The sequence below is a fragment of the Choristoneura fumiferana genome, chromosome 23, assembly GCF_025370935.1.
Source record: "Choristoneura fumiferana chromosome 23, NRCan_CFum_1, whole genome shotgun sequence".
NCBI lineage: Eukaryota > Metazoa > Arthropoda > Insecta > Lepidoptera > Tortricidae > Choristoneura > Choristoneura fumiferana.
The window spans coordinates 8,825,703-8,840,545 of record NC_133494.1 but is presented as its reverse complement, the minus strand read 5'-3'; the positions used below and the strand labels follow the sequence as shown (position 1 = coordinate 8,840,545).

Sequence of the window (14,843 nt, the reverse complement as noted above, 5' to 3'; positions counted from 1 at the left end):
TCGACTGGCACTAATTCTTTGATAAAATATTTACACCAATTTTTATGGTATTACTTAATTAAAATATATCCGTCTGTCTTTGTGTATACCTAAGGTTTTATTAATCAAAAGCTCAACAAAGGTCGCGCTTGAATTGTGACGGTATTTGTCATAAAAACACGTGGACGCTTTTTATATCATGTCCTGTGACTCTGGAATTTCTAATTTCCGGTCTGATGTATTGTTCACATTTTTATATCAATGGTCTATTATATATTAACTCTAGGAGTTGCCTTAGTATTTATGTATTAGGTATTGCTAGGCTATTAGGTATTGTTGTTGTATTACAAACCAAAATAATTTAAGCTTTATTATTTCAAACACCTTGTCTTCAAAAACGTCTTTCATTATAATCCTAATCTTGAATTTAAATAAACTAAGACCGACTGCACGAATCAGTTTCTTTGTTATGAGCGATCAACATATCCGCGGGACAAGAACAATCTTGATACATCCACAGCACGTAATGAGTTTGTACACGTATAAAAAGTGTTCTATCGGTCGGTTGGTCCTTTGTTAAATAAATTAGTTTCGGTGTCTACCAAATTACGCCGCGTACCTATCTATATGTACATCACATTCGATCTTGGCAGGAAAATATGCTCTACCTATTATTTTACTTTGAATACATTAACATACTTTAAGATCGTTTAACAAAACGGAGTTGAAACAAAAGCAGATCATACATCATTGTAAGCAGCTTTTGGGAATACTAGTAGCCGAATACTATTTGTTTTCATTGATTTATTCATGGTCAGGCTAGAGATACAAGGCGCCGACAAACACGGTCCTTTTGAAATAACGTCTCGTCCGAATTGGTAATGAGTATGTGAAACGTTACTAAATAACAAGTCACGTACTTTTACCTAAAGTGAAACTGAACAATTGTTCAAAAAAGATGAGAATTTTGGAATGCCACCGGTGGGTTATCGTTGTAAAACGTTCGTGTTGCTACATAGTTTTAGATTTAACTTTTGTCATAAAAGTGTAAGTGCATTTTATGATAAGGTTGTATGTGATAAATTGGCTGTTTCATATGGCGTTCATTAGAAGCGTGTAGAATGCGCTCCGCTGCGCCGCGATAACGTCGCCGATAACGGTTTTATTGCTTTAAATATTACCTATTCGCGAATCACTGCTCGCGTTTTACATTAAACGTATATAAATAAAAAAAACCTGGGTTTTCTATAAAAAACTATTATTTAGAGAATAAGAAAAGAATATTTTGTTTTGATCATTATAGATAAGTAGAGCCAATTTTTCGATGTGCACTCTATTTAATAGGGCTTGGCTTATATACAGCAGGTTGCTAACTTATCTAAACTTACCATTTCAAAGTATCAGAATAGTTTAACGAGGTCGTATATTTAAGCTTTATTTATCAATTTATTCATATGGATATAAAGTTTTACTGGCAGTAAAATTGTAGATCGTCATTGTGGGTGATGATTTGATGGCATGAATCATATCAATGCGTAAAGTATGCATAGGTACATTATCCATTCGGACTTAAATGCTTCTTCCAATATCATTATTGACATAAACATTTTTTAATAGTTATTTGTAATACAAGGCTGTTATTGTTTAGCATAAGTGCTTGTATTGAAATTCAAGCAAGCGAAAGAATCTAGAATTGAACCACGAGTGAAGCGAGCGAATAAGGGTTTCAAGGGGCACGTATTTGGATATCGAAATTTAAAATATCTGAAGTTAAAACGTCAACGGTCAAAATATCGGAAATTAAAATATCGAATGATCTAAATATCTACTATCATTATATCGACGTCTGAAATTTCTAAAACCGATATATCGAATGGCTAAAATATCGAAAGTTCAAAATATTTACAACCAAATGATCGATATACCTACTTATGTTAATATCGAAACATAAAATATCAAACGCCAAAAAATCAAATTTTGAAATAAAAAAGAAAAATGCATAGAACTCGATTGTGGCACTCACCAGTCGCTGCCGCGGCACGCTCGCTTCGCTCGCTCGGCTCGTGCTTGTTTTGATCATGGTTGAACCTAACACACTCCTCCTCGCAGCGCTCGTCGTTGCACCTAATTTTTAGGTTAGATTACTAGCTTAGTACACATTCTGACTTTCGATATTTTGGTCGTCGATGTTTTAACTAGCGATATTTCAATTTTTGATGTTCAAATACGTGCCCGTTTCAAGGCAGGAGACACTTAACAACTTTACTGTCGAGGTAACACTCAATTTTTTACCTCACTGCAACGAAGAAATTAACAGATGAAAAAAAAAATAGTAAAATAGTTCAAAGTATTTTTAATTATTCATAATTATCTGCCGCGTTTTCTTCTTCATTTTAGAACTTCCCGTCTCTTGGGAATGTAAATTACATTCATATTCCTCGTCTCTATAATCGTCTCTGTAACTTCTATATCATAAGGCAGCTTCCTAAATCCAACCTCGAACTATAAACCATACATAAACAACAGCCTGTATATTCACTGAACAAGCGGATCTACATCGAATTAACTAGTGCAGAATTGACTACATTATTAGGAGTTGTCTTTACGCAACTCGCTTTATTTGTAGATATTTACCTGCATCTGTATAATATGTACATACGTATATACCGACTATAAAGAGTTATGTGGCTAACTGACATACCATGCATAGCTTGATTTACTGTACCTAAGGACTTGAAATTAAGAAGCATTAAGAAGTTATTTTTCAAAGATCTCAATTAAATTATTTGCAAGCTTTTATTTAAATTGCCCTGTTTGTCGTTGTTGTTGGGTCAAATCTTGTTAGTTGGTAGTGAAAGGGAAGCTATATACATTTCAATTATAAAAAATATTTTGCTAATTTATGCTTTCTTGTGAAACGGGACTCTCGGTATCTACGAGTAACGACGTACTTATAATAGGTCAAATAGAGTAAAGCACTTTTTTATTAGGTACAGTGTGTTTTCGTAACATGTTCTAAGAAGATTTTAATTAACAGAACAGTTCACTGAGACTCCTTGCGAATCTAAGCGGTTTTTGTATTTTAACGAACCTCAAAGAAGATTCCTTGTGATTTCGAGCATTAAATTATTTATAAGCATTAGAATGTATCTGGGTAGTGATTGTAGAGTTGATTGAAAAAAATTGAGTTTAATCATATCGCTTACTTACATGTGTTTTGTTATAAAACTTTCTTGTCAATGGCCTTTATTTTATTTTATTCATTCTCCTTCAGTAAGTAACTATTTTTGCCCGCAACTTCTGATCTGCCAAGAATTCGTTTATCGCTATCCGCTAAACTATCGTATGTTCTTTCAAGGACCTCAAACTATCTCCATATCAAATTTCATCTAAATCGGTTCAGAAATTTAAGCATGAAGATCTAACAAACAGACAGAGAGACAAAGTTAATTTTACATTTATAATATAATTAAGGAATGCGTATGAAACTCTTAGTGCAGGAGTCTGACTCACACTTGACTAGTTTTTTCATTACTATGAAAATACCTAATTCATTTAGAGAGATCTCTATAATATTAGTACATCCTGCGACCTGAACTAATCATTAAAATGGGTTATTATACAGTGGAACAATAAAATTTACGCCGAAGTTTAATTGAGATGGTATTATCAGCTCTCTGTCAATCTTGTCGAAGATTGCAGCTGACTTGCATTGCCGCGTTATTCACTTCTTTAATTAACTATCAAACCAGAGGCACTGTCGATTGTATGCGGCGGCTACTCGACTTTGTGCCAGCCGTACCTGTCGCATTCGATTACATTATGATTATTCAAATTTAAACAAACTAAAACCTACCCTATCAAAATCACACTAAAGCTGAGTTCACATAACAATCCCTCGCCTAATGTTTCTGTAAAGGGAGTAAAAGCCACCTTAAATCATCTAGAATAAGGCAGTCTTGTTCTTTACGGACTCCATGCAGGCGACTCGCTGTCTCGGTTTTGTATGTTTTTACGTAGGTGTTCATAATGACCTAAAATTCGAGAGAACACCGGGATTGTAAAATAAAAAGATAGTCGTACAGTCAAGGGCAAAGATATCGACACGGCCAAAGTTGCAAAAATATGTATACGCGACTCTATGCACTTAACATTAGGGCCGTGTATACATATTTTAGCAACTTTGGCCGTGTCTATACATTTGCCCCTGATTGTACATGTAATTTTGAATTTGACTGGTGTTCTAAACAAATCATAGGTTAGGTACATATCCATCGGGGAGAGTAACCTATATTGAACCGGCGCTTAAATTGGACCACTTCTGTACGTGTATTTCCACCAAATTGCACAATTTATTTACACTTGCAACAAAAAGTGAAGCGATGACAGTGCTACAAACAGTGTTTGTTGCCAGTGTAAATAAATTGTTTAATTTGGTGGAAATACAGAAGCGGTCCAATTTAAGCGCCGGTTCAATATAGGTTACTCTCCCTTATGTGGATAATTGTACGAGGCAACAAGAGTAAAAAATGCTGTTTATATAGGTACGGTCCAGGATGAGCTAAAGGAACCATTTTACAGTAAACGTTATAGTGACATCGCATTAACTCTAGCAAGGAAAATAGTTATGACTTTTCCTTTAAAAAGGTTTCATGGTAGCTCATGAATTAAAATCCTTGACCATACCTAATTGTTGCTAAAGTAAGATCACGATTTTATTTCCAGTTCCTTCCTATTTATTTGAAATTAAGTAAAATATAATACAAAATTGCATTACAAAATACATCATCGTCATCATCAAGACGTCCACTGCTGGACGCCTCCCCCAAGGCTCGACTCAGACCGGTCTGTGCTTTCCGCATCCAACGCGATCCCGCGATCTTAACCAGGTCGTCGCTCCATCTTGTTGGAGGCCTACCGACAGCTCGTCTCACCCCAACCTTCTGATCCCATCGGCTATCAGTCCTGCGAGCAATGTGCCCCGCCCACTGACACTTCAGTTTCGCAATTCTTCGGGCTATGTCGGTAACCTTAGTTCTACTGCGGATATCATAATTTCTGATTCTATCCCGCAGAGAAACCCCGAGCATAGACCTCTCCATAGCCCTTTGAGTGACTTTGAGCTTCCTAATGAGGCCAGTCTCAGATCCGTATATCATCACTGGCAACACACACTGGTCAAAGACTTTTGACTTCAAATACTGCGGTAATTTGACGAAAAGACACTGCGAAGCTTCCCGATCGCTTTTCAAAATACATTCACCAAAAATTGGGCGTTTCGCGATGGTATAGATCAATTCTCAAATCCTTCAATTTGATTACTTTGCCGAGGCTCTGACTAAAAACTTTTAGATGAATGTGAATACAACGAATGGGGGGTTAATTTCATAATCATAATTTCGGTGTGTTAGCAGACAAATTATGCCTCTATACTTACCTACTCTACTATTACATATGGTTGATGGATGAGGATTCTTTTATACGAATTTTGAAAATTTTAATATAATATATCTTCGACATTTTGTGTTCAATCTGATCCTTTCCTTAATCAACAACAGAACAATGGAAAATCACGTAAAGGTGGTGAATTTCAAATTTGTAACCCTAGCACGCAATATGGTACAACTATTTAGCCAGTAATTTATTTTTCATCACACTTTACTTGCTCGTCAATGATTCCTGCCAATGTCAATGATGCCTGTATACTAAAGGACAATTGCCTCAATTGTTCCCGGGGGGAGTTATGGATTTACGTATAGTTTTTCTTCTCAAGGGAGTTATGACTTTAGTTTTAAAAAGTAAGTAGATACGTCATTTCAGACTAAAGAAGTTTCAAGTCAGCCAACGTTTTATTTAAATCTTTAAATTTAGCTAAACCTAACCCAATTTTACACCATAAAAAATTTCCGCGCATTATGAAACTTCGTTATTTGTATGTATATTTTAAATTTATATAAAATTATTTTGCAATAATTTTAGTAAATATTTATTGGTATGTTGGAATAATTAGCTTAGCTATTAGCATTATCTATGGTAGACGATTCGAAAAAAGTGACAATCGGAAGGCTACTACGCAATTCGAAAATAGAAGTTCGTATCGAATTGCTGACGCAAATATTATTTAATACGAGAGTGAGAAGTTCGAATTTTGTTGTAGCCCCCTGTGTTGGTGGGTAGCCATTATTATTATATTCAGTTGTTTTCTTAGCGTCTTCCTTTTGCCGAGCTGTGAAGTGTTTAGAGACAAAATAATTTCATTTTTGCATTTTTTTTTCTCGCAATGTGATGATGAATGAAAATCATTGTATGTATCACGGGCCGTAAGGGGATTAAAAACTCGAGTCATTAAAAGCCCTCCGCCTTCGGCGTCGGGCTTCTAATAGACTCTCGTTAGTAATCCCCTTCTTACGCTCCTGAATGCACAATGTACTGTTATATGTATCTCATGTAACTACTTTATGTATACTCGTAACATAATTAAATATTAATGACGGCTGAATTATTCTGTCCAGGAAGTTTTGTTGTGATTCTCATAATTCGATATACTCCTCCGGGAAGGAGTAATAATCTTATTACGTAGGAAGCAAAAACAATTAGCCATTCTTGAGAATTTTGCTGAGCGTTTAAATGTTGTCATCTTCTTGACAAAATTGTCATTCATTCGCACAACAGGCTAACTAATGCGAGTGTATTGTGTCGTCGTTGGCCATAATAATTATTTAGACTATGGAAAATATTGTTTTTATTGTAAACTAGCTTTATTAACAGTAATCTAGTTGTAGTAGGCTTAGATACACAGCTAATTAAATTTGTGGTTTTAGTAATATAAAGTGTAACACTGATACCTACCTAATTATAAATAAATAAGTTGATTTATCTGCCTACTTACACACTTGCAATGAAAAATCATTGTCTACTCATGAAATTAAACGTGATCCGACAATAAGCACAATTGATGCCTCTAGCATAATCAAGTACCAAGCTATCAATATTAATGTATACTAGATATAATATATAACATTCGAGTAAATCATATGTTATATCAAAGGCGACAAATCAAAATAAACAAGACACGCATTCTCGGGAACAGGTGCAAGAAAGAAAATCAAAGCGAGGTTCGCACTTCGCTCAGCAATGTGAACGTAATATGTTGCTGGAAATTACTGGAACCAGTGTTTTATACGAGTGTAAAATATATAATTATACTAGTTGTTACCTACGACCTCTTCTGCGAAAATTGATTTATCGCACGCTCGCGGGCAATGTACAATGTTTCAGGTTGGAACTATCCTATGTCCTTTTCAGGGTCGCAAACAATCTCTATACCAAATGTCATCATGATCGGTTGAGTACCTACTTCAAGTGTGAAAGCGTAACAACAAACATACTCACATTCGCATTCATAATATTAGTTAGGATAGTTTATTTCACTGGATATATATAGCTAGGGGGTTTCTCTCACATGTCAAATTATTGGTTGTAGTTATCGAACGGGCGAGCGAGGGAGGACGCTGTTATATTTTATACTAACTTTCAGTGAGGTCAAGAGAAATAAGTTCCCACGTTCGTACAATATCTGTCTGACTTATCAGAAGTCATATATGAGGTAGGTACTTTATATAAGCTCAGACAAACAGAAAGAAAATTATTTTCAAGACCAAAATTAAAGAAATATTGCATAATTAATTGAAATAAACAATAACCATTATTCTCTCTTAATAAAAAGGGAAAAGAGACTTTCTGCCGAGTTTCTTGTGGCGTATACCAAGTGCCATCCACGAAGACGCGTGATTTTATCAAAATTAGCCATTAATGACATTGTAATATGACCACGGCACGCGTAAGCTTTTCGAAAGTGCTTGTAGTATAAAAAATACACGCAAAAAGCCTTGTGTTACCTCTTGATAGCATAAACGTTTTGATTTCGATTTAGATTAATACAACCCGAGATATTCTCGAATGCATTTGGAATTGCAATAATTTTCACCACTTCTTTCTATCACACGGCTTAGGATAAAAATAAAAAGGGATAGTGAATGCGACCGCGATCTCCCGGAAGGTAGACAATACGGTCTTCAGACACTCGAAAACATTATAATGCTTTTTCCTTTTATCAAAAAGATCTAGTCGACATTATTCCCGCAACACCACATACCTACGTATTAAATAACCTTACTGCGACATGGCATTCAGGTAAAAACATCGCAAAAACAGATCGCCATTACCATTATAGCTTATAACTCAATCAGCCGGCCATCGAGGCACGATAGGAATTTTATACTTTTTCACCCATTACTGAGACGCGACAAATATGTCAACCTCGTGACTAATGTAGTCTGCGAGCGACATATCATAGAAAATTGAAGATGAAAATTTCACACATTCCGTAACTTTTTTAAGTGGCATCATTGCCTTCCTTGCTGACATTCTGTAATGAACTATTAAAATTGAAATTTGGTATGGGTTCCCAAAAGCGGAAAAAACACGGTATTTACTTTTTAGACAGTCCATTGATAAAGCCGAATTTTTTTGAAATTGTTGAAAGTCATTCCGATAGCATTATCTTGTCAATCTGATTCGAAAGTGTCAAAGTTTGTCTTATTGAAATAAAACTAATTTAGGCAGATCATATCAGGTAGGCGTTTTAAATAATACAGAACTTTTGCGGTTGACATACCTGTATTATTGTATCTACCGTTTAAAGATATTGTGTAGGAGGAAGACAAACAGAAATTATTTTCACTACCTACACTGTTTATCTGTCTGTCCGTCATCAGGGCTGCATAGACAATAGATAGACAAATGTCATTACAAAATGTGAATTTAAGACGCCGCTATAACAAGAAATAACAAAAATTTAATTAAATTGCATTCTTTAACTAGTTATTACCCGCAACTTTGTTTGCGTCTCACGTCGTGGACTTTGTATTCGGGCGTAATAAAAAATAAAATATGTTATTCGATGATATTATAATTTTATATAAGTGAAGGATTTTTTTGAATTGGGTAAATCGATAGATAGTTTCTGTATTTATCCACTACAAACAACTAGGTACTACTGGTAAAACGCTTATTATCGAGTTTTAGCCCGAGCAAAGCTCGGTCACCCAGGTATAATAATTAAATACAGTAGTTAAGATAAATACATACCCAGGAGTCTAGACTTCAACTTATTGTAAGCTTTATCAAAGTTTTGTACCTATTTACGTACGTAGCGTAATCTCTTCCGTCTCAAGGAAAGGTTGGTAGGCGTACACACGTACACATTGTAATTAATCACACCTGCTACTGTTTCTGCTGATGACCATTGTTCCGTCTAATGGACGCGTGAGATGAGATCCAGGTCTTGATTCAATTTCAAACCACAAAGCTTTTTTGTTTATTTTCTTGTTACTCTCATTATTGTCGAGGTAATCTTACTGTGACTCGAGACCAGCATTGAGTCGTGTTCAACATAAGCGAATTCAGTGATAATACTTACCTGTTTTAATGCTTTCCGAGACTAAAATAAGTATATTGATGTAATGTAATGGAGATATTTATCAACGAGAAGGTTAGAAAGATGTCATTGTAATAAAATTCAAGTCTTAAATGATTCATTTATGGAGTTATCTTCCAAGAAGCTGCACAAATTCCCTAGACTTTTTTTTGTGTACAGTTTCATTATAAAAAAAATGTTCGGTCTTCCGAGAGCAATTTGACGACGTGAACTTAGGCTAATAAATAAAAATAAGTGACAAAACTTTTGCTTCAAACAATTTATCTTAGAGATTTAGATTTTTTTACTGAATTGAAGTTCCTATTTATTTCCTTTTCGTCGATGCGGTCATTACAGAATATTTTTTATGGGCAGAAAATTATTCTGTTCACAATTCATCAGTTCGAAAACGAGATTGAGCAAAAACTTCGGTTCTTCGGCATCGACGACTTACACATACTTGCTCACTTGAAACAGTTTTGACAGCGTTGTGAAATGACGGACAGTCATTACAATGTCATTGACATCATTTTATTTATCCTCCCTTTTGAAACGTGCGTGCCGTCGCGTCGCGACCGCAGAATAAACAGCCTCGGTGTGCGCTGTGGTCGACTACTGTACATGTTTTATTAATTTAGGTACGCGGGTAATTGTTGGGTACATCATTGTTGTGGCTAAAAGTTTTACTACCTTTGTAAGTACACTTGTGTTTATTTTATTTTAATTAAAAAAAACTGGATCAACAGTATTTTCAGTCGAAGGGATCTGAACTATACTATACATTTTTAGACCCTAATAGAGATGATTTGTTTATTAGGTAGATAGATTTAGACGTATAAGGAGCTATCGTAAGGTTCGCTGAGAGTTATGCGTGTCGCAATATTTATTGCTGTGCCGCAATATGAGTGATTCCATCAGTTAATCAGTAGGTTAGGTAGTACTCGTCCAATTCGGGATCAGTTACCCGGCATGCTGCATCATCACCGGTCTAATCATGCATCAGACGAGATTAAAACAGGCCGGTCGGATCGCTTCAAAGGCGGTATCACACTGTTATTTTGACTGATTGATCTCCGACAAAAAATGTTGCATCGCTACCGAGATCGACAGTAGCCGAGAAAAAACAAATTAGTTGGCTAAACCTTTTCATCCAACATTGTTATTATCATCACCTACCCCGTATAACAATTCGGCAAAGATTTTCATAAAAAACGAAACAGCGCTCCGTAACTCGACGGTGTAAGGTTTGGGTTTGGACCTTAAACGCGGTTCACGGCAGAGCAAGTAATCGCGTTTGTCGAAAGGCGAAAATCATGGTGCGTATGCGACCTTGGTTTCTTTACAAAAAACGCGATTTATTTTTTGGTGAAATGTTCCCGGTGTCAGATGTAGCGGCTCGAGCTTTGACTGTCGAGATTCTCATATTTAGTTTTAATTGGTGGCTTTATCGAGTTTACATTTTACGGTCGGAGTCGATGAGAGGTTAATAAGCGGCACGTTTGAAAGGTATCTTCGTTTTTTAGAGTTCAGCGTTAGACGTAGGAAACGATTAGGTTTTGATGTCTCGGGCATTGTGATTTTATTAGGGTTACGTCGTGCATAATCGGCGAGCTTTGTTTATTGGACACGCGGCTAAGCAATATTCTTAAATGAACGCTCCGATAATTTTTATCTGGAATACCTAATGATTGGTTATTGAACGAGTTCGTTATCGTATTTGGCGTTTTGTTTATATTTTATTTCGCTATAGAACGATTGATACGAAATCTATCTTTCTATAAATTGGGAGGTGACTTTATAAAAATCCGAGTACCTATTTCCAAGAAACATAATATTCGCATAATATTACCATTAAACTTTTACGAAAGCTTTAGCAATAATCACTACTGTCATGGTCAGTGTGTACATTACCGATATTATAGTTAGTACAAACTCAATCCGATTCCGATATCGATTTTCCCACACAATACGACCAAATGGCTCTTAACATAAACCCACTAAAGCTTTACGGAACCGTCCACAAAATATAAATGTAATGTACTCAATATGCGCTGTGCCCAATTTTTTATTATCGAGGCAATAGTCGATATTGATTTCGGGTCTTTGATTCCGACGTATTATTGCTTGTTTTATTGGTACCTGGGAACATAGTAATTAACCATATCGAACCTTTTTTCTCATATTTCAGGATCCTTTCGTGTCTATGGTCTATAATAATTCGAGACTCACCTTGAAAGGCGTATGCGCCGAAAATTGGTCTCATATTGTTCATTGATGACGTAGTTCCTGTTGTGTAATCCATTTTGATGATTTTTGAATACGTTTTAATGATCCATCACTTCACTATAAATATGCACTTTTGAGAGATGAATCACCACAGCCTCTTTTAAAACGTAACATTTTGATCACTTAATAATTTCATGATGAGAGTTGATGACAGCTTTTCAGGTTAACACTTATCAAAGAAAACTTCGTATCCAAATGTCCACGGCGTAAAACGGAATCAATTACTGCATCGTTGGCTCCTGCATTACAGCGACCCTACCCATATTCCATATTACAATAGTATTCGCTCCACCTCTTTGCTCCCCTACCACTTTTTATTTACTGCTAATAATACTAAATCACTGACAGCATTTACGTATGTGAAAAAGTTACAGTAAGGGGTGTTAAAAGGGGTGTAAAATGAAGCAGCGCAAATTTTGCAGCGTAACTTGTCCTTTTTCATCATATTGCGTCTAAATTATAAGTAGCTTTCAAATGATCTGCTATAGCCGAATTTAATTTTTCACAATGCAAACAATAGCATCAAATAATTAATAAAATTTAGTTTTACACCTTGCTTTTCTCAGGCAGCTCTATTTACATAATTCCTATAAACGAATACGACTTTATCGCGAGTTTAGCTTTCTCCCTCCGTGGTGCATTCTAATGCATTTGGACTTATTCGGAAGACGCCCATATTCAGTTTTGCTTGAATATAGAGCAGCAGAGGTTACAGTGACACCGACGTCACGTTAGTCACGTAGGTACAATTTGCATGATGCAGCGTTAATAATCTAACTTTAGCATAACACTTCTAGTACCATGGTGGTTAATTTAATTTATTCAATCATTAATATGAACACGAATTTTAACAGCATCGAGCACGGATCTAATTCAATGAAAATTGCGTAAAGCTAGCATTGTCAAATGATAAGTGATGATAGATAACAGGCACCAAGATGTGAAATAAACTTGGCTCGAAATGACATGAACTTCTCTGCTACCCAGTGTTGCCAACCCTCTCAAAGCAAAAAACAGTAGTTCGAACTTAAATAAAAAACAGTAGAAAACAGTAGCTGCAAATTTCAAAACAGTAAATCTATTGTCTTACAAACTTTTATTAGATTTAGGAGGTAGCTAAGTACAAAGTGGTAACATGTAACTAAAATACGTGGTAAAAATAAAAATAGGACTGTTAAATAAACCTGACATCAACTACACAAGTGACAGTTAAGCAGCGTTTCCAATATAGATCTAATAATCCTCCTAGTCCTTAATCTAATGACATATGCAATGTGTGTCCTATAGCTAGGTATACTATATGTAAAGTATACGTGTGTAAGTCTACACACCTCATGTGTGAGGATGTGTAAATGAAGCGTTTCTATTAGTTAGTGAAAAACACATCCTTCGCAACACATCCTCACACATTATTGGTAGAAACGATACTTTAAGCAATAGAAAAGAGACTCTGTTTGTCCTATTCTTATTTGAATCGCATAATAAGATTTTAAAAAATCGGATACAGGGTTAACTATTTTTTATAATTTTATTTTTCGGCTTTGAGTCCAAGCCAGTATGAGTGCATATTATTATAATATATGGCTAGAATGAAACTGGCCACCAAAAAATAGTAGAAAATGCTATTAAAACAGAAAACAGAGATGTTATTATGGTGAAAACAGTAGATCTACTGTTAAAACAGTAGGATTGGTAACACTGCTGCTACCTATGTCATCAGTAGCGTCCCCCGTCGACTTTGCAGCTGTTGTGCTGATAATAGCATATAAAAAACCGTCATGCAAATTATCTACTATTGTATCGATGTATTGAGTTTGTACGTACGTATAGTCGAATACGCGTCCCAATGCGGCCCGATTCGTTATGCGTCCAACATTTTCGAGGGATTCTTGCAAAGTTCCCGACAGTCAGCTGTTTATGAAGTATTTCACCCGATATCAAAAATCGTTAATCAGACTACCCGTTTATTTATTATACACCAACGTTTAAGGTTAAGCCCTTTCGCGACTTAAAATTAATATTACAAATTATGCTCCAAAGCGTAATTGTTAGCCTAAAGACTTAGCTTAATCGTTTTCGCTCGAACGACCTTTGCATTATGCGAAAAACAATATCGCTAAGCTGCTATGCGGCGAACTCGGGGTATTTTAACCGAGATAAATGTAATAGTCAACCTCTATTTAATTTCCTTAAAAGCTTGTACATTAAGGTCATTTTATGCAACATGGCTCTTAAGTTTTGGCGTCGAAAGTACAGGCACAGTATTTTATTGGTAGCTTTTACTGCTGTAGTAATTGTTATAGAAATTTATGAAGGACTGTAGAGTACTTGATCTACTTATTTATTGTGTTTGATTTCAGGTCTTAATAAATAAATAAAAATATTTCTCTATATAAACAAGTATTTTGGGTGGTGCACAGTTTCGTTGCTACAAAAAATGTTGTATAGGTAAATTTTGTACCTATATTATGTGTAGGTATGTATATGTTATTAACTCGTAATTTTCCTTTTTTTTCACGACTTCGTTTGAAGTACTTAATGATACTGTAGAGCATTTTTTTCCAAATGCTGTATCCGGTCCTATATTTGTTTAGGATGGGAAGGGGTTGTACATACGTACTACTCATCTAAGGGTTGAAGAGGATGTATAATTTTGTCGGAGTAATATTCGTGTCAAGTAAATAAATGCTCCAGCGAGTGCCTACCCACAAAATAAGATGAGAACCATTTTATTTTATACATATTTTTTTCCCTCGGTGTACTTTTATCCACGAATTATATAATTTTACAGACAAAATCATTCGATGTTTTTAATGTTTCTTATCAAAAAGCTATCGCGTTTATTATCAAATAAGTTAAAATTGAAACTGATTAGACGACGGTAGTTCATTCAGCACTTTTAAAACTGTCAAGTTCTCTAAAATAAATTACGGATAAAACTATATTCCAGAAATTTTTTACTTGCCTAGTTATTCAATTAAAATAGTTATAAGTCCCTTGTATAGTAAAAGGTATGAGAATTTTGAATTTTGTAGTGTTGATATTTAATCATTTAAAGATAGAACATTAAACACAACGAAATGATACCAAATTTCTACGA

The 14,843-nt window shown here is 35.2% G+C and overlaps 1 protein-coding gene across 2 annotated transcripts in view; it reads right to left on the bottom strand.

The window, feature by feature from the left end:
* Positions 1-11,925, bottom strand: part of LOC141440642 (protein gooseberry-neuro-like) — a 35,398-nt gene extending 23,473 nt beyond the window's left edge. The window contains exon 1 of one of the 2 annotated variants that reach the window (XM_074105160.1): positions 11,687-11,925. In XM_074105160.1, coding sequence (XP_073961261.1) covers positions 11,687-11,759 — 73 coding nt within the window. In that variant the 5' untranslated portion in view covers positions 11,760-11,925. The remainder of the gene's footprint in view (positions 1-11,686) is intronic. The other variant, XM_074105159.1, reaches the window with a different exon arrangement.
* Positions 11,926-14,843: the final 2,918 nt, after the last annotated feature.